We start from the raw sequence: 27,659 nt of genomic DNA on the forward strand, positions 1-27,659 counted from the left end.
ACACATAAAGGTGAGCATGTGATGGAGTTTGAGATGGCACAGGAGAAGAAGATACAGTCCAAATAATTGGAAATTGCTTTTTCACTTGGCAATCCTACCTGTCTGAAAGTGCAAGATTAGGCTGGAAGTATTTGGATTGTTTAAAAAAGTATGTTCTTTTGCAATGTAGGGTCAAAAATAGAAAAAAAAAAAACAAAAAACCACAACAACCTAGCTGTCAAAACTCCCAAATGGGTCAAAGTCTTGGATAATGAGTAAAGATTCTGAGTTCACTGTAAGAATCTACCCAGCCACCAAATTAATGTTATCACTTCCGTACCGAGAAACCCTGTATTAGAGAATACAGAGTTTATTTCTGGACAGGGTGTCTTCCTCATATTAGAAATTCACTTTCAGCTATATCACCTTTGGAGGACATAATATATTTGATGTGAATGCCTGTGAGAAAAGCGAATTTGGTCAAGTGGAAAAAAAGGTGGGCAGGTTATTTGACTGGGGTTTTTTTGCTTGTTTGTTTTTTTCTCTCCCCTACAGTCTTTTGATCTTCACTGATTTCAAATGGGAAGGTAGAAAATACCACAACAGTGTGTTCAGTCAAGGCAAAAGGCATGACAGTGGGTTTAGAAGTTTCTCCCATTTGCATTCTTTGGACCTCTCTAAAATTTCTTTCAGAGGATATAACACATTCCTCCTCTCAAAAGAAATGGGAAGGATTTGTGGGGAGCTCAGTGCGTGTCTGTGTGAGAGATTCTAATTCTTGGGTATCCCTGAGATTTTGTCATGTTTGGAAGTGTGGACTCATTGATCTTTCATTTCTCTGGACACAACAGTGTTGGTGATGCACAGAAATGTACTTTCCTGGAAATTCCTACACAGGATGTTTAATTCTGTGTAGGAAATTCCTACACATGTATTGACATGGATGATTAATTCTCTTACCTTAGGCTCATTACATACTCTAAATTCACTTTTCTTCTTTACAGGATTTGCCAAAGGCTGGGTACTTGACTGCTGAATTACAGGCTGACTTGCAAATGTCCTACACTTTTATTTCACAAAATTTAGCAGAAACCAATATATGAATCTTAAAGTTTACCTTTGAATGGCTTTACACAAATTTGTTAATGTCCTTTGGAGGAAGTCCTGTTAGAAGCATTTCTGAAACTCATTTGATTTGCAGTTATTGCAGCTGGGGCTGCTGGGTAATGCGGTTTGGTGCTCTGCTGTTCCTGCTTTGCTGTGCTGCATGGCCCACCGTGTTTCATAGTCTATGTGTCTCAACTCAATTAGCAGCATGCTGCCAGCCAGAGATAAGCCCATGGACAGGCATACTAGTCAAGGCAGATAAAAGCCCCAAACAATAGTTCAGTCCAATGTCATTCACTTAATACAAAAATAGAATTTAAAGCCACTAACAGAGCAACTCAGAATATTTAGTTCCAACAGTCAGATGCTTTCCCATCCTTATTCAAGCTGCAGGAAGATAGGAGACATCTGACTCCTCGGTAGCTAATGCTGTCATTGCCTCTCCTTTGCCTCTGCAATCTGTCCCCCAGTCACCCATATGATAAGATGTCTAGGCCTCTTGTAACATGTATGCTAGGCCTTCCAGAGCATCTTTAAAACTTGTCTCAGACACAAGATGGTAAGGGGGTCTTAGTGGATGGCTCAGTCTTCCAAACTGAGAAAAATCAGGCAGGGAAATTTAGTGCTCTGGGCTTTCTATTTTGTATTCTCAGGCCAGCAAACCTGGGAAATGTGTCAGGCCATTCTTCTGAAATGTCCCCTACAGCAGAAAATCCAGGATGATGGTGTTTATGCTGTCTGACATTGCTGACCCAAAACATTTTGTACCAGTGTGCCAGACTCCCTAAGGAAGCTGACAACCGTGGTACACAAGGCACTGAAGCAAAAAGGTTTTAGGAGTGGACCTGAAGAAAAAGCAACAAGAAGAGGAGGCCATAACCAAACTCGTGGCTTCTATGTGGAGGACAGGAGAGAGAGATCATTTGGTTTAAAAGCTGTTCTTTTGCACCTTAACTGTCCTGCTATGAAGTATAGCTTTCCTCTCCCAGACCTTGCTTTTTAAAAGCTTTCCAAACTTAGGGGAACAGCAGTGAAGCCCATTCAGAGGAAGTCCTGCCAATGAGAACCCATGGTCATCAAAAACCAAGCATGAGTAAGCATTTAGGCTTTTCTGGCTCACCTTCCTACAGTGAGAGGGACAAGGGGTCTCACTTCTGTCACCAATGGACTAGTGTCATTCCAGGCTACCACTTCATCACCTGCCAGCTCAGCTGCTATGCCAGTGAGACTAGGGATATTTTGGGTATCGTCACTTACTTCCGAGGGTTTCCTCTAGTATCTTATGAAGGATCTTGCTCTGTCTGTGCCATTGCAGCAGAGCAAGAGTGCGATTTAGCTTACCTAGTGTGGAATTTCTACCACGACCTTCCTGTATGATGGCATTGGGCCAGGGGCTCCTGCATGGAGCTGTGGATGTGCGTGTGTAATCAGTGGAATCTGCATACAGAGAAAGAGGAACCTTTGAACATGCCTACTTGAAGCACTTGCTGCTTTTCCCCTCCTCCTCCAGGACCACCACTGAGTTTCTCAGAGCACTTCCCCATACCTCTCTGCACAGTAGCCTCACAAAGTTTTTGATGTCTTCTGTCACCCCTGTCTCGGTACTGATCTCTCTAAGAGTAACTGGCCTATTACTTGGAATAGCAGAGATGCAAGAATCTAAATATTAAACAGTGAGTATTCCCAAGTCTGTGAAAATCAGGCATGCATTCCCTTCTCGCTGAAGAGCTGTTGTCAAATATTTGGTAATGTCATTTTTTTAGTGTTAAAAATCCCAACTCAAGCCTTTCATTAGCAACCCATAAAATGATCAGTGCAAGATACAGAAGATCACAGGATCATAGAATACCAAATTTGAAGGGACCTCAAGGATCATCTGGTCCAACGTTTATTTTGAAAAGCTCCATCTAGACAAAAGATGTTCTGTGAAAACTGAAGTTTGGATGCAGAGAAAAAGACGGTGGGTAGGAATATAGAGCAAGTGAAAGAACTGTGAAAAAAGATGCATTTTTTTAATCCTTATGGGTAAAAGCCAATAGTTGAAGAAAAGGTTGTTAGAATATGGTATTTGGGAGAGCATGTAGGAATTATAGTTTTAGGACCATATTGCATTGGGAACCATAAACCAAAAATTGAGGAAAACATTGCCAGGTTTTCCTAATATAATCTTAGAGAATTCCATTAGTATTTACCAGGTGGCAGAACGTAATGAAACTAGAGCACAAGTTTTAAGGAAAAACAAGAAAGGACCAAATGCAGCAAAGCAGGAAAATCTCAGATTAATATGAATATTTGGAGAGAGAGGAAATTCCAGTAGCTTGCAAGGACTGGCATTGAAGATGTGAGAACAAACAGAATTCTATGCACTGGAAGGCATTTCTTACTAGTAACTGTTCAAAAGGCTTTCCTGTCCAGAGCCTGCATTATTATTTTGTAAGGAAGATCCATGACCACGTGTAGATCTGAATTTACAGCAAGGGATTTCAGAGAAACCTGGTCATCTAAGAAGTGGGCTAGTATGGCTGGTAGGCTAATTCTTTCACTAGTAAAAATAAATAAACATTATTAAAAAGTGGTGTTTGTAACTGTATCCAAAACAAACCTGAACATAAGGGGTGGCATTCAGCAAATTTACACAGTAAACATCTCCATAAGAGCTAGTCAGTAGAGTCTTTCCTTACAGTTATAGAGAAGAAAAAATATCTCTGAAGGTGCTTCTAACCAGCTTGAGCTGTCTGCTTTAAAACAACGAGTTGTACACTAGAAGTACACGTTCCTCTCTATTAACTGTAAGACTACTTAAAATTTTGTCATACAAGACAAAAATTTGCCAAAATGATGCCAGATGCACATATGGCTTGGCCTGCTTATGACATATCTAGTCCTCATGAAAGCTTCAAAAGGACTGCTATATTTTGGAATAGATTATAGGCAAATTACTATGTGATCTTCTTAAATTTTGAAGCAAGAGGTGGTGAACAGGATACATGATGAGCATCTATATATGGAAAAAATATAAAAGTTCTCAGCTAGATCTGCATTATATTGGCCTTAAATGGAAACAGATATAGAAGAAAAATGCAAAGAACGTGAAATATTAAAATAAATCAAAATTTATCAAACAAAAGTCTGTGATGTTCATCCAAGAAACATTAGATTCATGGTCTAGCATAGTCATAAATTACTTCTTCTTTCCTGGAAAAAATATGTAGTGTTTTTGGAACACTGTCTTTAATACACCAAAATAGTATGATTAGAAAATAAGTGCTAAAAGTATGTGATTTCTAATAACAAGAACATGTATTTACTATAATAGCATATTAGTTGTAACAGTGAAAAAAGAGCACTGCCATTTGGTGGTCTGGAACTTATGCATACGACAAACTAATCAGGATTTTAGTCATAATACTGCAAATACGTGCAATGTAATAGGCTGTGAAAAATGATGTAAAATGATCAAGGATGATTCTAAAAACTGAAGAACCAAATTCAGATCCTCATTTGGCATATCTGATTTACATCTTGAAGTCTAGAGTGCCACTTGCTGAAACACTGTTCGATAGGCAGCTTAGGCTTAATAGGACTCAATTTTCATCACTAAACTTTGACTTTTACCTTATTTCTTTCCTCTGACCCTTGATGTTCTTTGTCCCATGGATAGTATTATCACTGTGAATAAATTTCAGAATTTCTCCCTTTCTGCCTCTCAGTTCCCCAGGTCAATATTAGCCTCCCCTCTACTTATCCCCTGTGATTTCAGCCGTATCTTTCCCTGCAATTTGCCTGTTATGATTTTACAGTGGTTCAACCACTGGACCCACACTGCTTCCTCTAAAAGATAAAATTAGACAATATAGGCTCAGCTCTTGTCCTATTGCCACAGGGCAATGTAGACTTTGCAACAGTCAGCTGAATTAGTGTTTATATTCACAAGGCTACAGTATGGGCATAGGTGGTACATCCCACAATATGGGCATAAGCAGCAGGGTGAAGATGTACCTTGTTTTCATCTTTTCTGAGCAAGGGGGATTGATGAAAAAAACATGTCACCTGTGTCACATCTTCTCTAGAAAGAGGACAGAAGAAGACTTACAGGTTTTGTGAACACCAAGATCCAAATCAGAAGAGGCTGCAAGCAAATCGGTGGTTTGCATAGTATCAATGGAGATTAAAATTCATGAAGTACTCTGAACGCAATCGTCATTTCAGATGCTAAGGGAGGATTGCTGAGATGTGATTTGATTAACTTGCTGTGGGTGTTTATCCTTTGGAAACAGTGCGGTAGGAGGAGAGTGGACCCTTCCAAGATGGGGTTGCAGTTATGTGTCCCAACACAGGCTCTTCATCCTTGCACACCCCAGAGTACCACAGGAAGGAGCAGGAGACTGGATCTGTGGGCTGTGTGTTTTCTGAGACTGCAGTTCCTGCTCGGCAGTTGCACCTCCGAGGCACTCTTGTGGGCTGCATTCATGTGGTTCAGACCACATTCCCTGCTTGGATTTGCCCTCAAAATTGTTCATCGTGACTTGTGATCTCCAGTCTCACCCTCTCACCCTATTTTTACTTTTTTTCTCATCCCGCATGGTCTGTTGTTTTTATGGGTGGGCTCTCTGAGCAGTGGGGCTCGCAGCATGGGCTATGGTGCACAGAGCGATCGAGCTAGCAGCACCCCTTGTCCGTTAATGCCAACATTTGGGGGTTTTAGCAGCCAAGGAAAATCCTTTTCGCCGCTGTGAGACTCCATGAAATACATGGGTGCGATCACTTGAACATCACCTGCACTGAGTTTGTTTCCTAGGGAAGGAAAACAGAAGCAAGAACCATATCCCCTTGCTCTATGGAGCATCGGTACCCTCTAGTGGTAAAACCGCAGGCATTTTTAAGCAAAAGATGACGATTTCACTACTGACTTATCTTCTGTCTTCCTCTTAGACAAAAAATCTGCATATCATCTTTAACTGACAGTGCTGTTCTGTTGAATGATATCGTAAATTCATGTCTTCAGTTTAAGTAGCTGGTGATGTAATTTCCTTGGACTGTTTTCAGTGTGTTTCGCCTTTCATTAAATAATTTAAATGACACTTGTGAGCTGATGGGTGATGGAATTTTCACATGGTATAGAGAAATGGCTGTAATGGAAAGCAACAAGTAGCAGTAGCTCAAGGCTATTTTCAGTGGAGAATTAGTGATGGTGCTATGGTAATGGCTGTAATGTGGCAGATCATAGGTGGTTTATCACTAATCAAAGGAATCATGTTGTCTTGGTTGAGTTCTCACCAGTTTGCTCATGGAGGCACAGGGCAGCTGTGTTGTGGGTCTTGGGAAGCCAGTGAGCCACTGCCTTCAGAATTGCAAGGTTGGGACAGCAAGGTATGGAGTGACAAAGCAAGTTTGAGGGCATGGCAGGAACATCGCAGAATTGCCAAGTTAACTGCCAAATGTTTTGAGCAACAGGAGTGTGGTTATAATAGGTAGATGGTAAAAGATACATTCTGGACCCAAAGGCTGTTTCCTATCAACCCCGTAAGGCTTTCTCTAGAGCATGGCTGGTGAGTGTGAGAAGGGGAAACTAGTCAAAGAAATCCAGAATTATTTAGTATGAGCAAACACATTTATATCTGTTCTAATCTTGCTCAAAATGGCGGATCTGAAATTTTCCTGGCATAGGAGACTTCAGTCTGAATATCTAATACTGGGAAAGTCACAGCAAAGTAACTCTTCAGGGCTTGCTGTGAAGTGTTTCGCTGCTTCCTGTTCCTTGCATGGAGGGTGCTACTTGATGGTGTTTGAAGGAAATTCCTTCCCAAAAGGTAGCAGGAGCTATCTGGAACTCACCTCTCTCCTTTTACTGCAGCTGCAAAAATGTTGCAAATTCTCAGAACACATTCCCTTAGTCCCAGGTTTCCCTATACATGAAGGAAACAAACCCCCAAGACAGGTTGGAGGACACGTGTCTCTGAGTTGAGCCTGCTTTCCCCATCGTCCTTGCTCACTGCCTCCACACTGCAGGCTGTGGACTCTGCTCATTTCACCCAGTGAAACAAAGTGGAATTTTATTCAGCAAGAAATTAAATCACACTTTAGGTATCAGATTGAAATTCAAAACAGGTAGTACACACTAAACACAGTTTGATTCTTAACAAGCTTTTTTCCCTGGATGTTTTCAGTACCTAATGCCTATCATTTCTTTGATGTACCCTAGCTATGAGAGCAAGGGATCCAGAGCTTTTATGGAGATGACCTTCCAATCTATTCACTAAGCTCTGAAATATTTCCATGGCCACCTGCCCCTCTCTTCCTGTGGATCAGGTTTTGGGAGCACATTAAAGTGCCCATGATCTGGGTACATGAAGTACTAGAATATGAGCTTCCCCCACTCTGCTTCACAGTAATCACTTACAAGACTCCCTTGATTTTTCTTACCTCTTTATGTATAAAAGATTTTGAATTGCTCTATCCTGGGAATAGTTTTACAAAGCAGATCAACGTGACTTTAGATTGGACTGAATTGGATTTACCAGCAGTGGGAGTTAAATTTTCTGTCAAATCTCTGTGTTCTGGAGCCTCAGAGACAGACAATAGCACAGGGGCAGTGATTTATCACACACTGCTTTTATTGGAAAGCAGAACTTTACCCTCTCTATTGTTTGTCTTTCAAACCTTTTTATCTTTTCATCTGCATAGAAATGAGTGCAAAAAAGGAAAAAAAAAAAATAAATGCAGTACAGTTTTCAAGGGAGGGTTTGTCCTGATGCTGCGTTGCAGTGAAGTGTTTACTGTTTTTCAGGTTTCAGGCTGCGCCAAGTAGATTCATTCCGTTGTGACTGCAGTGCAATTTTGTAAAGCACACGGCACGTCAGCTTGGAATAGACCTCCTGAGCATTACAGTCCTCTACCATGCCATACAATCCCTTACCAAAATGCAGTATCACCCATTTCCTTCCTGAAGAATGCAAATGAGTTAATGCATGTCTGTCCCAGGACCATTCTGATTTAGGATCTTGCCATGGTTTCTTGACAGCCAGCCCCCCTGTCCAGATTGAGAACCCTTGATCTTCATGAGAGCCCACCTCACTGTTCACGGATAGGAAGTAGCCATCCCCTGAAGGTCTCTACCCAGGATTTTATAGGCAGTACCTCAGATGCAAATACAGAGCAGGGTAATAATGCTACGGTTTTTCCTTTTATTTCGTTCCAGGTTTCTAATTGTCTTGGGGTGTTTGATCTTAGCTGTCCTGACAACTTTCAAGGAGTATGAAACCGTTTCAGGAGACTGGCTCCTCTTGCTGGTAAGTAGACTATGGCTGCTGCATCACTCTGGTATTGTCCTTGACTTGAAATCAGCCCCATCAGCAGTGATGGAAACTTACTCCCAGCTCTGCATGCAAGAACATTTCTTCTGTCGATCCTGGAGCACTGGCTGTACACTTACATATTGCAGAGTTCCTGGTCCATTGTCAGCACTGACTGAGTAAAAAAGGAAGCAAAGAGAGAGGAAAAATACTAGCCTGAGACTTTTAAAAAATGGCTTTTCAGCATTTGCCTAACAGTTCTCCCACTGAAATATCAATAAATTTCCTATGGACCATGCCAGACCTGAGCATATTTGAAAACTCATTTCTGGGGGATCTTTCAACAATTCTGATTCATTCTCTGCTATTCTACCAATCCCAGCATTACCTTCAAGGGCAGTCATCAGAATTGGTCTCATGCTTGTGTCCAATAGCAGCAAAGCTGAAATTGTTACAAGCAGTGCCTCCAACAACTATCCATGAGAGAAAACGTATTTGCAGCAAATATATTCCTTTCTCTGTGTTTCTAGCATGCTTGTTTTATAAATTATTGAGTTCATGCTCGAGACTGTATTTCTGTAGGCCTCCCATTTGGCAGAAGAAAAAAAAAATAGGAAAGAAACCCTCACTAAGTATATACATGACGTATTCATCATTTTATGAAAATGACCCTAACAAAGAACTTCCTCTGCTCCCATAGCTATCATGAAATAGAGAATGCAACCTCTCACTTAACCTGGCCTGGTAGAAAAGCCTCCCTAGGGAAACTGCACAGCAAGAATAGTTTTGGGATCTCAATTTCCATTTCCCCTTGTGCCCCCAGAGACATGTAGATCCAAGCAAGAACTAAATGCCAAAATGAATTAAAGGTGAATTCTCCTTGCATGATCCTTCTCAAAAAGTGCCTGTATGAAGACACCCTCATCCCCTAGGGAATGCGAAACTCACTTTTGGTCCCTGTTACCCTATGTAGACGCAACTTTTCATGTTTGAAAAAGCCTGATGTTATTTTTCCTTCTCCTGTGCTTGCTTTTATGTGGCTCTCAGTGGTTTTCAGAAGTGCCTAGCAGCTGTGGGTATGAGCATCAGGAAAGATCCTCCTTTCATACTTGCCAGCTCTTTACAGAGAGGAAAAGTAGCTGCGTGCCCCATGCTGCCCTTGGCCCATCTCTGTTGAGCACCTTGGAGAAGCTCTCTCCTATCCATACCCTCCTCAAGCTTAGATCTCTTCAGCGTGGCAGAAAATCTCATTCTTCTGTGCCCCAGATATTTAACGGGATAATATATGCCTTAAATTTGGCTTATATATGCCTTTATCATTGCCTTAAATATAACCATATCAATATACTGGATCCTGTCCATGTCTAGATATGGCTGCATGGACCCTGGGTGTGGGTATACAATGCACCGGGGACTTTGCAGTCACCACTCACATATGTCTTTTGATTCAGTGTAAAACAGGAGGTCTTTTTGTGAAGTAGTTATCCTTCCATCAGGTCAGGGCAAGCACTTCACATTTACCCACCAGCAGGGGCACCTCCTTTCTGCAGAGCAGTCTGTAAAGCTACGTCCCACTTTGCCTTGCTCTTTCCTCAAACTATATTCTCTTCCCCGCTTTTTTCCTCTCTCTCTCACACACACATACCCCAACACTTGCACCTCATCTGTTTCCTTCAGCTGTATGGTTGTGTCCAGAATTACTGCAAAACATGTTATGAGGCTAACAATGTAGTTTGTGTCTTTGATACAGGAAACTTTTGCCATTTTCATCTTTGGAGCAGAGTTTGCCTTAAGAATCTGGGCTGCGGGGTGTTGCTGTCGCTACAAAGGATGGAGAGGGAGACTCAAATTTGCCAGGAAGCCTTTGTGCATGCTGGGTAGGCACATGGTCTCTACTACTGTTTTCCTTGTTATGTTCTTTTCCTTCTGAACCCGTTTGGGGGGATGTCCAAGAACCAATGAGTGGCAGTGTAAAGAGCACTGAAATCAGATCTGCCTATATGCTAGGAGCTGTGTCCTGCTTGGAGTAGTTATTTGAAGTATCTGGCAATAACAATTCATTCGAAAGACACTTGGGTGGCTGGTCAGTTAGAAAAAAATGGATCCTTCTACCCTTCAAACACATTTTCCTTGGTCTAAGTCCCATTGCATATTTGCTTAAGCTCATCCTCAAATATACCCTGACTGCCTTCAGTTTCAGACCACCTCAGATCCCAACCTTATACCATCTTTGCCAGCCCTCTTTCATATTCAAATGTTGTTTTACCTTTGTAATGTTGGTCTGCATTTGCAAACAAGTATCTTTGTGATTTTGCCCATTTTATCTTTCAGGCTTGGAAGGCACTGCCTATAACTATCCATAAAACTACACATTATTCATGTTTGAATCCCCTCCTAAAACTCTCTGTTATGTCCACAAACCAACTAGCCAACATTTAGGAGCTCGCTCTGCCCTGAGCACCTGTCATGCACATCCTCATTCGTTGTTTCCAGGACTCCCTCATTTGTTTTGATGCTCTCCAGGCCAAGCACTAGCTTTTTGTTCTTTATTTGTACAGCACATAGCACTCCGGGGAGCCATGGTGTTGCAGTTATATGAATACATGCTACTCTCTTCCCTCTCCCTCCTTTTGTTCATCTTGTGGGTCTAAACAGCAGACAAAATTGGAACAAATTTTCTTTGTGCATCCATGCTATCTTTAATTTGGTAGTGCTCCTTTGGGTGCTACTGTTGTATAAATACTTCTAATACTTCTAATAGCATTGTGAAGGCAATAGAGCATGGTGTGAGCAAGTGGAATTGATACTGTCTGATGCGTTCTCGGTAAAAGTGTCATCTCACTTCTGAGAATGAATCTTCATTGATATCTGGGTAAAGAACAGAAAAGATCCCACTGGATTTATTAAAATCATCTCTTGGTTGTCACTGGCACAGGTTTTTTTGAGAATGATTGAAAGTGAATAGATCTGAAATCCATCCGGTGCCACTCTTTTTGGCTGGAAATACAATATGAAGACAATTTAAAGACTGAGTGCCCAGATAATGTATGAAGCCTTTTGGTACCACTTTTTTCCTGTATATGTATAGGATCAAAAAGCAGGGGGAAAATATTTTTTTAAAAAAAAAAAAGAAAAAAAAAAGAAAAAGAAATAAAACAAGAAGAAATTATGTGATTTGCATTTCAGACCTCTTCAGTTGATCAACCAATTGGCCCTGTGGGTGCTTACAAAAAATATTAGTACTGGCTTTGAGATTTTAATGGGAAAACTCAGCCAAAAGAACAAAATAATAGATGCACCATCAAAAACTGAATTTCTTATCTGCTGACTTGTTCACTATGGTGGTCCTGTGGGATAGATGAATTGATTTAATGTTGTTTTTCTGTCAGCATTAGGGCACCGTTTCTGTGCATCCCTAAGCTAGCTCAGAGAGTGTCTCAAGTCCAGTACATCGATCTGTAAATAGATTATGAGACTTTCTGGTGGGTTCTGTGCATGATGCCAACTGTGTGGCAGGTGCAGATATCTGTTTAATTGGCAAGAGAAGGTATTTTCAGGCAGCTTTAAAATTTACCTAGGGAAATTTGCAGCACAACCAGATGGGATTAAGGAGCAGGTGATGGGGCCACTTTTGTTGGCAAACGTTGTTCTTTTCGCCTTGCAGATATCTTTGTGCTGATTGCTTCAGTGCCAGTGGTTGCTGTTGGGAACCAGGGCAATGTTCTGGCCACGTCTCTCAGAAGCCTTCGCTTCCTTCAGATCCTACGGATGCTCCGAATGGACAGGCGGGGCGGCACGTGGAAACTTTTGGGATCAGCCATTTGTGCACATAGCAAAGTAAGTGAGGAGCCTTTACACTGAATGAGAGCAGGGACATCCCTTTAATGGTGGGGTATGTTGAAATCTTTGAGAGAACTGCCTCTGTAGCTGCAGCATGTTTGTAGTGGCTACTGAGACTTGTCTGATCGACAGATGGAGCAGGACTCTGGAGGGGTGGAAAGAGGCTGGTTAGCAGAAATGTGGTTTCAGAAGGAGCTACTGATATAATTTCTCTTTGGAAGCATGGGTCAGACAATACAAAGATGCACACAGTGTGAACCCAGACAGACAAAATTTCTAAAATCGTCTTTGCTCAGTCTAACTTGATGCTATAGTCAGACACATCCTGTCTCACACAAGACAGATACGTTGTGTTCTTGCATTTTCACCAAACATTATTACAAGTTAAAAACTATCTGCATAAAAATCTTCTAGATGAGATTTCTCATCTGCACAGGGTGTAGAAAAATTGCATATACTCTGCTACATTCTGCTTTTTCTTATCTATGAATGACATTCCTGACATTTTAAGGGTTTTTGAAAATTAAAATGCCAGCTGGCACAGCATAATTAGACTTTGCTTCTTTGTAGTGGTTGATAGGGATACCCTCCCTGCTTCATTTCATACCAACTTCTGTTTCTTCCCCATATAAACTTGTTACAAGGCAGGTGTCACATAAACACTTATGTCAAAAATGTTTCTCAGGAAACTGAGATCATGGAAGAGGTCTGCGTGCCAAAGACATTGTTTAAAGCTTCATTGTGTGGGATTTCATTCAAATGTTCCTTGTTTGATTCCCAACCACCACCCTTTGGACCTCAGCTGGCTGCAGGAGAGAAGAAGGGGTTGCAAGAACTTTGCTTCACTGGAGACACTAAAGAAACAATTTTGTTAACAAGGTTAGCCAACAAATTTCCTTCTGTGGTTGCACACAAGAAATCAGCCAAGAAAGTTCACTTATCTCAAGACTCAATTATGAAATTCTCAGCTCCAACCCTTTTTTTTTTTTTTTTTTTTTTTTTTGGCCAATGCAGTTCTCAGAAAACAAAAGGAGTATTGGTTTTTTACCCACTTGTGAAGATCTTCACCAAAAAGGTTTCTGCTTTGTTTCAGACATTGCTGGGATTTGAACTTGGGTTGCTGCATCTCCCACATCAGTGGGATTAGCCACACACTCCACTCTAAAACAAGGAAGCTCAGGTTTGTTTTCACACAGACGATTTTCAAGGTCTGTTCTTATTGATTCAATTCATACCTCAGAATCTGTTTTGATATGCCTAAAGAGAAGAAACTGCATCCTGAAGCCCTGCCTCTCTGGAGGCAAGGAGAGGGCAGAGCTGTTGATTTGCCTCCCAAGAATGGCCAAGCCTAGGGGCAGCAGAAATGGGAAGAGTCAAGGTCAGGGGCAGAGCCTGCAGCACCCTGTGTCATCTGTGCAGCTAAGCCCTTAACCCAGCTTTATGCAGCACTACAACTGCAGATTGCTCCAAGCAAGGAAGATGCCATGTAAGGGCTAATTCTTGTAAATCTCTGCATTATTTCCCAGTGCTGAGCTGGGCTAGTCATGGACTGTGACCGAGCCAGCAGCGACAGCTCTGCTGTTATCCTCGGTGCTTCTCTCTTCTCCTGACGTTTACTCTGCCACTGTGGGTATTGAGACTGTTTTCAGCCCCTCCATTGTCCATCTGTTTCTTTTTCAGGAACTCATCACTGCTTGGTACATCGGGTTCCTGACGCTCATCCTATCCTCGTTTCTTGTTTATCTGGTTGAAAAAGATGTTCCTGAAAAGGATGCTAATGGGGTGGAGATGAAGGAAGAGTTTGAAACCTATGCAGATGCACTGTGGTGGGGGCTGGTAAGTGACTCCAAAAATACCTTATCCCATTCTTAAAAACTTTATATCCAAGAAGAGATAAAGTATTGATGTCAGGGATTACAGTGTAAGTGCTGCTAAATTTGTGTGAAGGGGATGTTACTAGTATAATATTATCAAAGTAGGGATGCCTCTACAACCAATTAACAGAACTCATATCCCAGTTGATATTCAGTCAGACAAAGGCCCTCAGGTGCTTAAAGTCCTTTCAGAAATCAGTCTGTGCTCCTAGCTTCTGGAAAACCTCTCTTTTAGAGGAGTGTGTCTTTGGGTATGACTGCGCTGGCAGAGCCTATGCCTATGAAGACCTAGCTCTCGTGACAGCAGCTCTCTGTGAGAGCTATGTCCCTCAGAAAATGACAAAACCAGAGCTGGCCAAACTAGGAGGTGCTGTTGACTCTCTTGAGGCAGAGGCCTTGCAAAGGGATCTAGATAGATTGGTGCATTGGGCAATGATTAATGGGATGAAATTTAACAAGTCCAAAATGTCTTTGGAAAGGATAACTCAACACTTCTCTTGTGTCTTACATGCATTCCCCAAGAATCACTCAGGGAATGCCATTGGTGGTAGGATGCTGAGCAAGACAGACCTTTCATACACCTGTTCTTGTCTCTTCTGATGAAGAGAGAATTATTGGTTTGCTTCACTGATCATTTGATCACAAAATATTCCTGCCACCTGGTAGACAGAATTCATGTTGCTTTGCTACCAGTAGTTAGGGGAGTCTATACCACGCTGTGATTAAAATTCAGCAGCATAGTTTTTATTTAATGCAGTTCATTCAGAAAGGGCAAGATCCCTCCCCACCATTATTAATCAAAAAGTCATGAGTGTTGCATAGAACACCTGGATATTTTCATATCCTTACATATCCAGGACATTTAGGTAGAGTCTCACAGGTGAGAGAAGGTATGTAGCTGGAAATTAACAATTGTGCAGGAACGGAGTAAGTTTTCACAAGGTTATCTTTGTTTTACAGAGACTGAGGCTTCAGGGACAGGTAGCTCTGATATTGTTTGCTAAAGCTCTGCAAGCTGTTAACTGACAAGTCCCATTCCTAACTGCACACTGATGTTGAGCAGGAGGCTCACTCTACATGCAATCTCACATGGAGTTCCCTTTCAGCAAATGCGCCCTAGAGAGGCAGCTGCTTTAAGACTAAATTCGTTCTGGTACAATGGATAATGATACCATTAAAAAAAAAAAAAAATTGGTTGGCCCATCATCAAGATCCTATTTTAACAAGCTGTGCATGAGCACCCATAGAGCTAAATGAGCTGTGGAGGTTTCATGGTGACATTTAAAGCAGAGCTGTCGGCTTTGTTTTTCTTATGGGAAGTCCTGGTCATTCTGCCCACAGATCACCCTCGCTACGATTGGGTATGGCGACAAGACCCCCAAAACATGGGAGGGGCGGCTGATTGCAGCTACGTTCTCTCTCATTGGAGTGTCTTTCTTTGCTCTTCCTGCAGTAAGTACCTTCCCCCTCCTCTGTCAGGCACAGCCCAGCACTGTGTGCTTGCAGAAAGAAGGTAAAGTGATCAAAACTGCTAGTGGAATCAAAATCCCTTTTGAAGAAGTGATTCAGACACTTGAGCTGGTCTATATGAGTAAATCAAACTTCTTTCTTCCCAACTTTGCATAGAGTCTGTTGGGAATAAGATGTCACCCTGACAGTCCTTGAACTATGCGTGGGCATTTTCTGAGGCAGTGCTAGTTAACACAGGACAAAATTAATCCAGCAAGGAAACAAAACTAATCCAAGGAAATCACAAAACGGTTCATGAGCCTGTACCCTGGCCCACGTTAGTTTACTGTTGTTGACATAGCCACACAAGATGTATTTTTAAAGGATTTGGGCACTTTTTTTTAATTAATTAGGGTTGGGCCCATTTTGCCCAGCTCTAAACACCTCTAAGCTAGAGATCTACATCTGAGTGATCATCACAGGCCAGTGGTCATTGTTTATAACCAGTGCAGCTCTGCAGAGCATTTCATCTCACCTGTTTCCCTCCCTTCCTAGAGATCCCTGACACCACGGCAGAAGTGCTGTTTCTATCCACTAAGATTAAAGGGAATTTAGATAGCAGATGACAGTACAGGAATTTTTGATCTGTCTAGGTGAAGCCTACTCTGGCTGCTTAAGAAATGATCTCTAAATTGCTTTCAAAAATATATTTATTATTTTGTATTACATGGGCCAGGTAACTTTTGCTTTGTCTGCAAAGTTCTCAGGTAAGAATGAGACAAGATTGGGGTGAGATGGGCCAAACAGCAACAGAAACTATCCCAATTCCATATTTTAGAATATTTTTCCATTAGATCAAGACTTGGAAAGAATTTCACAGACGATGGGAAGGCCCACACCTCCAAATCCAGAGTATGGTTAGCATAGCTCTTATCACACAAGCGCAGTTTCACTCTACCTTGAGTGGAAAGTAATACACCACCTGGACATCTCCAGTTTGGAAAGGAAGTAGACATTCAAGAAGCCTGTTGAGGACCTTAGAATGATTTGGTGTGGCCTGTGGCCCTTGAGGTGATCATGACAACTTCGTGTCTCATTAGTGGAGCAGTGGGAAAGGCATGCTGTACTGCACAAAGCTCCCACGTAGCCATATCCAGCTCCACCTACAGACCTGTTTCCTCTCATTATTAATCCATTTTTTACTGAGTAAGAAATATCTATATTCTTGCATCATTCTATGCTTTCAGGGCATTTTGGGCTCAGGGTTGGCACTGAAGGTCCAGGAACAACATCGTCAAAAACATTTTGAGAAAAGAAGAAAGCCAGCAGCTGAACTCATTCAGGTTTGCAGCCACTTATCCCCTCCTTGAAAAAGCATTGTGTATGAAGACTGCAGCATCACGTTAATAAGGGTCACCATTCTCCCCCTGCCCAAATTCTCATTTCCCATTGCAAGAGGTGAGGAGCTGTGTTTGTAAAGGAGTCAGTTTTTTCATGTTGACCTAGATAATCCAGTGGTCCTTGCAGTTTTTGAGGAATCTTTCAACTCCCAGAATATCTTTCAGAAGAAAGGGTCTCATCTGCTAGCTTCTGGAAACTAACCAACTTCTGCATCAGTGCCACAAAATCACAGAAAACAAGCTGTCGAAAACATATTCTTTCCAAAATCCAGGTTTTGTCAGTTCCCTTGAGAGAGTGTTTTTATGTGAAAACAAAGTTATGTTATTATTGATGTGAAAACAGCAACAGAAGTAACACAATAGACAGTGACTGTTTCAATCAAGGCAAATGATGTAAATGGTATGTGTGTTTTTTAGTAAAAACTGAAACACACGCTGGATCTTCTGTTAAGTCAGAACGATCAGAGGATTCAATGGGAAGAGACTCCTTAGCATACTTGGACTTCATTTATGGTCTTTGTTATGAATTCAGAAAATTAAGCTTAAAATTATTAGTCTAGGGGCTGACAAATAAGACAGGAGTTAGTCTTACTATGTGTGGAGCTGTGGTGGGTTGACCCTGGCTGGAGGCCAGGTACCCACCAAAGCCGCTCTGTCACTGCCCTTCTCAGCTGGACAGGGGAGAGAAAATATAATGAAAGGCTTGTGGGTCTAGATAAGGACAGGGAGATCATTCAGCAGTTACTGTTAAGGGCAAAACAGAGTCAACTTGGGGAAATTAGTTTCATTTATTACAAATCAAATCAGAGTAGGATAATAACAAAATGAAATCAAATCTTAAAAACACCTTCCTCCCACCCCTCCCTTCTTCCCAGGCTTAACTTCACTCCCGATTTCCCCAGCAGCACAGGGGGATGGGGAATGGGGGTTGTGGTCAGTTCATCACACGTTGTCTCTGCTGCTCCTTCCTCCTCAGGGGGAGGACTCCTCACAGTCTTCCCCTGCTCCAACATACGGTCCCTCCTACAGCAGACAGTCCTCCACAAACTTCTCCAATGTGAGTCCTTCCCACGGAGTGCAGTTCTTCACGAACTGCTCCAGCCCGGGTCCTTCCCATGGGGTGCAGACCTTCAGGACCAAACTGCTCCAGCATGGGTCCCCCATGGGGTCACAAGTCCTGACAGCAAACCTGCTCCAGCATGGGCTCCTCTTTCCACGGGGCCACAGGTCCTGCCAGGAGCCTGCTCCAGCACGGGCTTCCCACAGGCCACAGCCTCCTTCAGGTGCATCCACCTGCTCCGGCGTGGGGTCCTCCACAGGCTGCAGGTGGAATCTCTGCTCCACCATGGACCTCCACGGGCTGCAGGTGGAATCTCTACACCCTGTCATCCTCCCTCCATGGGCTGCAGGGGGACAGCCTGCTTCATCATGGTCTTCTCCACGGGTTGCAGGGGAATCTCTGCTCTGGAGCCTGGAGCACCTCCTGCCCCTCCTTCTTCACTGACCTCAGTGTCTGCAGAGTTGTTTCTCTCTCATATTCTCACTTCTCTCCCAAGCTGCAATTGCTCTTGGTTTTTTTTTCCCACCTTCTTAACTACATTATCCCAGAGGCGCTACCACCATCACTGATGTGCTTGGCTTTGGCCAGTGGTGGGTCCGTCTTGGAGCCGGCTGGCATTGGCTCTGTCGGACATGGGGGAAGCTTCTGGCATCTTCTCACAGAAACCACACCAGCAGCCTCCCCCCCACCCCACCCCCTCCCCAAACTTTGCCATGCAAACCAAATACAGGAGCACGCCCTGATGGCAATGAAGTAAATGGCAGGCCTTCCACAGAGGGACAGAGAATGTTTCTGTGATAACAGTTGAAAGTGTTGGTGCTCAGGACTGCTCAGGATCCAACCAGTCCTCATGAGAAGCAGACTGAGTGGCATATTATGCTGTTCTCATTAAAAACACTCCTTAGCAAACAGAAGGGGCTGCAGGCACTAGTGTTGAATTGAATTCACCTTTTAAATTAAAGCTTCTCCACTCAGTAGGTAGCTAATTTAGCTACAGTATTTTTTAGGTATGTGCTTAGAGAATTTTATTTGGAGCTAAATGCTGAAATAGAAAATCGCTCAACAAAATTTTCTCTGATGGTACATTAGATAATAAACTAGCTTCGGCACTTTCAGAAATATTGGACGGGTCCAGCAGTGCTTGAAGCTCTTTTAGATGTACCACACAGGAGGATAAAACCAGTTTAGTCAAATGTAACATCTTGTTGATAGTGGTTCTCTCTCATGTCCTGTCTCCTTTAACAGCCCTCCCAGATTGCAATCCAGTGTTAATAATTTAGCCATATAGTGACATTTTTTTTTTGGTATGGCTGATTAGTAAGTAATTTCCAGATAGTCACTCAGGTGCATCATCATGTTCTCTGAAACAATCTGGCTGCTCTTAGCCTGGGGAACAGCTTTACTAACACTAATTATTTCCTCTCCCTTGTAATTTAGGCTGCCTGGAGATACTATGCTACTAACCCCAACAGGATTGATTTAGTTGCTACCTGGAGGTTTTATGAATCAATTGTATCATTTCCATTTTTCAGGTAAGTGCATTGTCCACCTCTCCATAATAATTTTCTGTGAAGTCAGGACACTATACATAGACTTTATATATATCAGTGAGGTTTTTGTAGGTAACAGAGAGTTGCCAGTTAACTGAGACTGAAAAACATGGGTTTTGGCTTCCAAATGCATTTCTTCTCCCTTCCCCTGGTGGGACATATTAGGGTCACATGGATAACTACATCAGTGGCTCTCATGTTGTCATTAAACAAAGGAGAAGGCTGCCTCACTGTCAGCTTCCCCTTGTAGGAGTTTATTGCCTGGAAATCTCAATTTCTCCTGCTGTAATTTTGATCCGGATAAAGTTTTAGCCCTGGATTTCACAGGCTCCTGTACTTCTCACACCCTCTATGATGCAGTTGTCTATTTTAAGATATTGGCTATGCTGAAAATTCTTATTTTTCTCTCTTTTATTCAACTGGCCTGAGAATTACGTTGTTCACAGGGGTGGCCATGTCATGTGAACATAATTAACGCTTGTTAAATGCTTGTCTTTTGGCAATGCCAATTGCTCAAGGATAATTCAGCAGAGGAGAGACAAAGCATATTTAAAACTGTCTCTCATTCAAACTGTTAACTGAAGGTTCACAAGAAAACTTTTCTAGGGAGTTGAGGTCATGATTTTAGTTTAATCACCACCACCAAGCATTCCATATATAATGACATTCAGATGTAATGGACACTTATATGTTTATGGATATGAGTCTGTCTGATCCTCATTTTTCTTGCCTGTCAAACAGGCACCTTCCTCACCTTAGGTCTTAACATTTTAAAATGTTGGCCCTATGAAAACCAAGACTTTTAGCTATAGACTGTCAGTGTTAATAACGGGCATTACTTATCCAAGTTTATGCTTTAAGCTTTCATTCTGGACTTGCTGTTATGCCTCATTCTGAAAAAAAAAAAAAAAAAGTACCTCGCGTTTTGTTCAGAGAATAATTCTCCGGTTCACCTGGAGTCTAGACTCATTACTGTGACTTCAAGCTTGTTCATTGTTAGTAGGTTCTTCTATGATTCAAATGGGACCTGAAAGTTAATAGGTGTTTTGCAAACAAGGTCCTTGGAGGGAGGGCACGGGAGTTCACTTCTCACCAAAGACTGGATTGCCAGTCCAAGCAGCACAGATTGGTTTCAAGAACCTATATCGCTTTCTTTGCTTTAAGGTTAGTTGAAAATGTGGCTTTTATTCTGCTGTCAGTTATGGTCACCGAACAAAAGAGGTATAAACCATTAGCAATAGATTAGCAATTTCTGTTTAAAAAAATCTGTTGATTTTATTATGTAATTATTCTCTCCTTGCTTTCTTGTAATGCTTCCTCTCTTCTGTAAAAGGAAAGAGCAATTGGATGGTACTGCCAGGTACGTAACTGCTAATCTTATAACATTGTTTTAAAACAGTTATTGAAGGATGCAGGTTAAATGGTTCTTTGTGGATTCATGAGCTAGTAACCAAAACATGCTACTAACACCACAGGCAGTCATTAAAAATGATTAACCAACCCATTTCCTAATTGCTTGCTTTTTTCCCAATTTAACAACACAACTAAAATGCTAATCATACAAATGTAATGTTGCTTGTTGTTGTCTGTAAACAGCTTTATTGTTCATTATGATTAATCATGGTCTAGATTTCTCCTGATTCATGCCATGAAGTCAGGGTTTAGCATCCAGGTTGTTGCAGGTTGAATTTAAAGTTTTGTTTCGTGTTATTGCTCAACAGTCTGGCACAGAGCAATGTTGACGTGTAAGAGATCAAGTCTGCAGCGATTCACCATGTGCAAAGATTTCTTGATGATAAATGCTAAGATGGATGGCTAAGATGGATCAGCAGGATAGTCAATCTCTCTGGCAGTACTAAAAAAGCTACATTAGGTTGGAGGTCTTGGTCACACCCCTGCTGAAACAGATGGGAAAGCTCGCAGTCGCTTTGGGGAATTTACAAACAAAGAGAATGCAGGAATCATTGATCCTAATACTGGTTAGTCACTGAAGACTACAGCAGAGCAGTCATTGTCAAACTGCAAGGTCTCAAATGGAAATGATATATTTATAACCCCCTCCAGCTAAGTTGCAGAATCAAAAACGCATAAAACAATTCAACCTCTTAGGTCGAAAATGTGAAATACTTAATGCTAAACTGCTGTCAGTAGATCACCCACCAGGAAAGTCAATAGTGATTAAAGGATAAGTAGTTCCACAGACTTGTGCTGAAGCTATTTCCATTTGCATTCCCATTTACAGCACAGAGAAAAAGACCAGGAATTGTAGCAAAAGTTGAAAACTGTTAGTCAGAGGACAGGCCTGGGTTCCAGTCCCTGGCCTGATGAAAAGTTATGGCTTTATTTTTGTTTTTTGAATATTTCATGCAACACATGACAGCTTCAATAAAGGAAGCTGACAAAAGCAGATTCACACTTCCTGTTCTCCTGTGAATTGTTTGGGTTCAAACCTCCTTTAACAGAGAAGAAAAACCTATCCCAAGTTTTCCTATGATACAGGCAAGTGCTGTGGTGCTGAATTATTGGGAAAAGATGACTTCCCCTCCTGCCACCATCATCATGAGCTAACAGCCTGGATGGGAGTTACCTAGTTTGTGAACCCTCATGAGCCTTAAGTACTATATATCCATGGCACTGCCCAGGCTAAGCAGTCATGAGCAAGCTCGGTTGTATTAATGTAGACCACTGGAGATTTTAGCCATCTCCAGGGTTGGCAACAGTTGAATTTTTGCCTTTAACATGTAAGAGAGAGCTTAGGAGCTGAAATCCTTTTGAATATGTAACTCCATACCTTGAGCCAAAATGTGTTCTGACTCAGATGCAGCAGCAGATTAAAATTATGCAAGTGAATGATTGCTGCAGTTTGCTGTCGGTCACGGGTCCCCTAGAGAAGCTCCTGCACCTGCAGTGACAGAACCATTCGTGGAGTAGCTACTGAGTTACTGTATCTTTCAGGCCAGTAGAAGAAGTCATTTTATGTTGACGCACTGGATTAAAAACTGAAAGGTATGACTCACAATGCAAAATCTTTAAAACTGTAATCCCAAGACCCCTCATTCTACCTGGATATATCTTGCTTTTATGTTGTTACATATGTAATAACCTTCAGCAAAATCATCAGTAAACCTGCATTGGAGCCTTCCTGTTAGCAGGAATGTGTTTATGGAAATAAGCATTCAATAAGAGGGATTGGAAACCCTCCAGGTAAATAGAAGAATTATGGTATTTGTGGGAGCATCCACTGACTTCGGTAGACATGGAACTGAGCCATAAAATCTGGTTGTTTTGACACTCCCACCTCCCATGTCTCATAAAACTCTTATTTACAGACCAGATTATTAAATATATATATATATTCCTCTTCCTCCTAGAGTGATTTACTACAGAGTCTTACTCATACACCACTGCAGTTTGCATTGAAGGCTGTATTGAAATAAATGAGCAATAAGGGAATGTGGTCCTAGTGGAGAGGACAGCCCATAAGTGCACTCAGTCTCTAGGTTCTTGCATTAGTTAAGTACTTAATGGGAAAACTGTAGTAATAAACTGCATTGTCTGAACAGTGGTTGATAAAGGAGAGAGAAATGGTCCAAAGCTTTCCCAGAAGACTCAGAAAATTCAACTAGTTAATAAACTAAAAATGAGGCCTGGCTGTGTATAAATTTGAGGATGGGTAGTGCTTTAAGTGGCAGGGTTTCTACTCTGCAGTGCAAAAGCTCTTTCGGAACTCCGCAGTAAAAGAGTTGAACTCTGTGACAGATCCGTCTAGGATCTCTCCTTGGAAGCAGGAGTTGGCATCACAACAAAGTCACAGCTAGGTGTGGCTCCTTCTTCTTAGACCATTTGAGAAAAACACAGGTGAGACAACAGAGTGGAAGAGTCCATTTCAGAAGTTGGATGCCATGGCAAGGCTGCAGGGAAGCACTTATGATACTAGAAAGCCGATCAAAGTTTGGCAGCAGCCCAAGGCTTTACTGAAGCTCCCTGTAAACTAAAACTGTGAAGATATGAGCTATGAGATGTGAGACCACATTGGGCTACCCTTGAGGTAAGCAGTAGGCTGAGCCCTGCAAGCAGTGAAGTCTGTTAGGAATAACATTTTCCCTCCATGCCCTGTATAGTTCCCCAAAGCAGGAGGAACTGGGGCTGTGCTATTCATTGCTCACTGGTGGGGAGGTTACTGACCTCGTGCCAGAAGTGCCACTAGCTTTTCCTTCCTTAGTCAATGCCTAAACCTACCAGCTCATGAAATCTCAGATGTCAGTTGCTCTTCTGTGTGTATTGCAAAGCCTTGTCATCTGTTTAGCTCCCAAGAAGGAAGATCTATGAGAAATATATATTAATGCTCATTTCTGCTGGAGTGCGGCAAGTCATTCAGCAAATTTTTGGGTGCATAACCTATGTTTAAGGTGGGCCTTTTCTTGATGGACATGCTGTTTATTTTGAACCAACTTTTTATGTCTATGTTTGAGGAAGGAGTTGTGGGCCTGATTTTTCAGCGCTGTTGTTAGCAGCTGTTCCACTGATTTTGACCAGTGTTGAAACTTCCGACACTTGTATGCACAGGCACTTTAGCAAAGGATTTTGAACTTTCTCCTAGGGTCTTGCTTCTACTCAGCATTGTCCAACTGTAGAACTAGACATCAGGAGAGCATGTTCATTCCTAGATCTATTATTATTTGATTGCAGAAAAGTAATTTATCCCTGTTTTCTTGTTTCTACAAGATAAATAATATTTCCCTGCCTTTGGAAATTTGGTTTGATTTTTTTTTTTTAAGTGGCAGAATCAGTACTAGTCCTTCCTAGTACGTGAGTATGAAAGAATGCATATAATGTGGTGCATTTTTGTATTGCCAGTAGTAACAGCATAATGAAAATAAAATCATACTTTGCAAGGTGGAAAACTGCATTGTCAGCATTTCTTCTTTATGCATCTGCCCAAAACAGGAATAGGAAGAAAGCCACTCTGATCTGCACACTACATTAACTACAAATGAAAGGCTGTTCCCATTCTTTTTCATAGAGCTTTTCATGGGTAATCATTAACGTGTCATCTTAATAACTTTTCTTCACTTTACAGTAATGTCATGTTTAGTAGGGAGTCATTCTTTGGATCAAGCCTCACAAGAAAACTTAGGTATATACATTCAAGTAACAATTGAGTCTTACTCTTCATATTTCTTGCATGCCATTCTCTGCCTGCAATTTCTGTTTTTAATACAGTAGTTCATCTAACCACCATAAAAAGGGGAGATAAGACTGAAAATTTATTTAAGTTTAAAAAGAAAGTTGCATGACCTTGCAGATAGTTCGTTGTTCTGTTGTTCAGAAAACACAGGATCTAATACTGTCTCTGCCAATGATCTGCTTAGAAACAAGTGCTTTCGTAGAATGAGAATGATACTAACCTACTCTGCAAATCATTTAGAAATTTACTGTAAGAAAAATATACTATAAGAGCTAAATACCTTTCCTTATGCAGTCCCAACCTTGCCAACACAAATTCATGCAAGTAACTTCACATTTGAGTTCAGTGGAACATCATATCCGCATGTGTGTTTGCAGGTTCTGGTTCAGCAAATGGAAAACAAGTGGATGCTTTTGATCATCTCAATAAAGTTAGTGACATGCTTAAATATCTTGCTGAACTGTGATCTAAGATGTGGAACAAGAACTTTATCTTCCTGCAAAGAAACATAGAAATAATTTGTAGCATTCCAGGAATCTGAAACAACATCACCAGAATTACTAATATTTTGATTAAATATTCAAGAATTTTATTCTGTCCCATGCAAACATCTTGCTATCATTCAACCTTAGCTCATTGTTCTCGTTCCCACTTCATTCCACGAACAGGAGATCATCAACACACAACTCAGCTTTCCTAGCCTAAGCTCTTCAACTTTTAGAGAGCTGCTAGTGAAGCACTCCATTTTTACATTGGATGATTGGCCCATGTAAAACAGTCAAGAGACATTGATTTTGCACTTTGGTTTGGTTTCTAGTGGTTGATACATGGAGACATGTTCACTGCAAAGTAAAGGGTGGGTCAACATCCATGTGGTTTCTACCTACATTGCTGGCTGCATCTGTTGGTGAAAATATCCATCCTGTTTTCACAAAGAATTGAACTCGGATTATTCTTCCCATGAATTTGCATAACATTACTTATTTTTACCCATTTCCAATCATTTTAGAAAGTGTGGATGAGAAGAGGGGCTGAGCAAAAGCTTTTAGTGTGTATAAGGGCTCTTTCTGAAGGGCATCAAAGTTGAGCCTAAGTTAGGACTTGTGTTCATGTTTCTGGGCAAATAATTTGGATGGTAGGTGAGTTTGGATTTAGCCATGCCTACAATTAAAAACCAGTGAGGACATACACCACCAAAGAGTGTGGAAATTGGTTGGCTAAAAGGGACTGTTGCCTCCTCAGACGTGAGAAACTTGCAAATTTAGACCTCAAGACTCAGAGTGCAAAGTGGCTTTTTGAATGAAGACATCAGCTGTTAAGAAGTTATGATCAAATATTTTGAGAATGAGCATTTTTGTGAGTTCCTCTCTATAGAAAAGAATGTTACCTGATTTCCTTAAAAGGGAAAGCTGATTGGCCAAAGTTCAAAAGTATCTTGGAAATGCAGAACACTCTTCCTTTTATATTAAGAAAACACATGAACTCTCTGAGATCAACTGAATTTATTCAATGCAGGATTCATGGCTGTCCTCATAAGATTAGTTTTTGTGCTAATTTCTACTGGGAGTAGTTCAAAGGAGAATACTTCTGGAAATCTCATTCAGAGTGTTTGATTTCCCAAAGCTAAGTTCACCCATATAAGTACAGCTGATAATGTAGTAAAATATTGGAGTAAATATGACTACCTTTTTCTTCCAGTTACTTCAGACCAACTAAATCTAATGATTAGCTAAACTGCAAAAATATGGAAAAATTTCCTGATTATTGCTGTTTGTTAGGTGAAAGTGGTAAATACATGCAAGAGGGCTGTGTTTGATTCACTGTTAGCATTAATTCATTATTTTTCTTCTCATACATGTACCATTTGTTTATGAAACTCCAATACTAGGTGAAGCACAGAGAGGAGAGTATCTGGCTTGCATGATGGGATGTAATTGCATTATTTCCTTGCATGACTGTTTCTGGAAAAGTATTTCTAGTTCAGTGGTTCCCACTCTATACTGCGCAATGGTAAAACAGCTGCTGCAGAAGCCAGCCATCTCCTGTATAACCAGCCACCAAATTCATCTCTCAGATGTTCCAAAACAATTCCCACTGCTCTTGAGGAGCAAGAATCTGAGAGCTGAATTTTTCTTTATGTAGGAAGCTTTCAAGCCAAACCATCAGCACTGCTTCTGCATTCCTCCCTTTATGGTGGTCTGTTTGTACCACAGACATAAGGAGTTCTCATCCTGGGACTCCACTTCAAAGACAAAGGTTTTGGGAAAATTTTTATTCCACCACAAGGGAGAGCATGCAATAGCATGCAAGACAAGCAATGGCAACATATGCAAGCTAGCCACTGATACCACTCTGCACTTTTGTCAGCGTATTTGGGATGAATTTGAATCCCCCCAGTTTCTCAAACTGCACTGGAAGTCAGGAATCACTTTGTATTGAATGAAAGGAAGCCAAATGAAGTGGGACTGCTGTCCCACAGAGAGGAAGAGTAGCTAATATCCATAGGAGGACTCTGAAAGACAAGCAGCAGTACATGAACCTGTGAGTGGGAACCACTGTCCTAGCCACTCTCATGAAGGATGATGTGATCTGCGCATGCTTCATACTCTGAGACTGAGCCATGCGCATGCTGTTTTCATGAAGGAGATTGTGTCATGAGAACAAATGTTTCCTAAGTCTTTTTAAAAAGCACAATGAAAACAAAAACCCCGGCAGACCCAGATTTCATCCCTTGGAAATGAGAATAAAGTCCTTTCTTTTTTTTTTTTTCCTTTTTTTTTTCTTATGACAGCTAGTCATTATCTGAAAAGAAGCTTGGGTTTTGTCTTGGGGTTTGATTGTATACAGCATACTGTTGTATTTTTTCATGTGAAGCTGATGAATTATTTTCTGATTATTCTACTGCTCTGGCTGCCTGGAT

At 41.4% G+C, this 27,659-nt stretch overlaps 1 protein-coding gene across 4 annotated transcripts in view; it reads left to right on the plus strand.

The window, feature by feature from the left end:
• The window catches only part of KCNQ3 (potassium voltage-gated channel subfamily Q member 3), a 213,471-nt gene that overhangs the window by 165,212 nt on the left and 20,600 nt on the right, over nucleotides 1-27,659 (plus strand). For 2 of the 4 annotated variants that reach the window (XM_075743293.1, XM_075743297.1), the window contains exons 2-9: nucleotides 8,285-8,375; nucleotides 10,129-10,255; nucleotides 12,043-12,215; nucleotides 13,899-14,054; nucleotides 15,434-15,544; nucleotides 16,789-16,884; nucleotides 19,439-19,533; nucleotides 20,885-20,911. In XM_075743293.1, coding sequence (XP_075599408.1) covers nucleotides 8,285-8,375; nucleotides 10,129-10,255; nucleotides 12,043-12,215; nucleotides 13,899-14,054; nucleotides 15,434-15,544; nucleotides 16,789-16,884; nucleotides 19,439-19,533; nucleotides 20,885-20,911 — 876 coding nt within the window. Of the gene's footprint in view, nucleotides 1-8,284; nucleotides 8,376-10,128; nucleotides 10,256-12,042; nucleotides 12,216-13,898; nucleotides 14,055-15,433; nucleotides 15,545-16,788; nucleotides 16,885-19,438; nucleotides 19,534-20,884; nucleotides 20,912-24,631; nucleotides 24,689-27,659 lie in introns of all 4 variants that reach the window. The other 2 variants (XM_075743292.1, XM_075743296.1) reach the window with 2 other exon arrangements.

The sequence above is a fragment of the Balearica regulorum genome, chromosome 2 (assembly GCF_011004875.1).
Source record: "Balearica regulorum gibbericeps isolate bBalReg1 chromosome 2, bBalReg1.pri, whole genome shotgun sequence".
In the NCBI taxonomy this organism is placed as follows: domain Eukaryota; kingdom Metazoa; phylum Chordata; class Aves; order Gruiformes; family Gruidae; genus Balearica; species Balearica regulorum.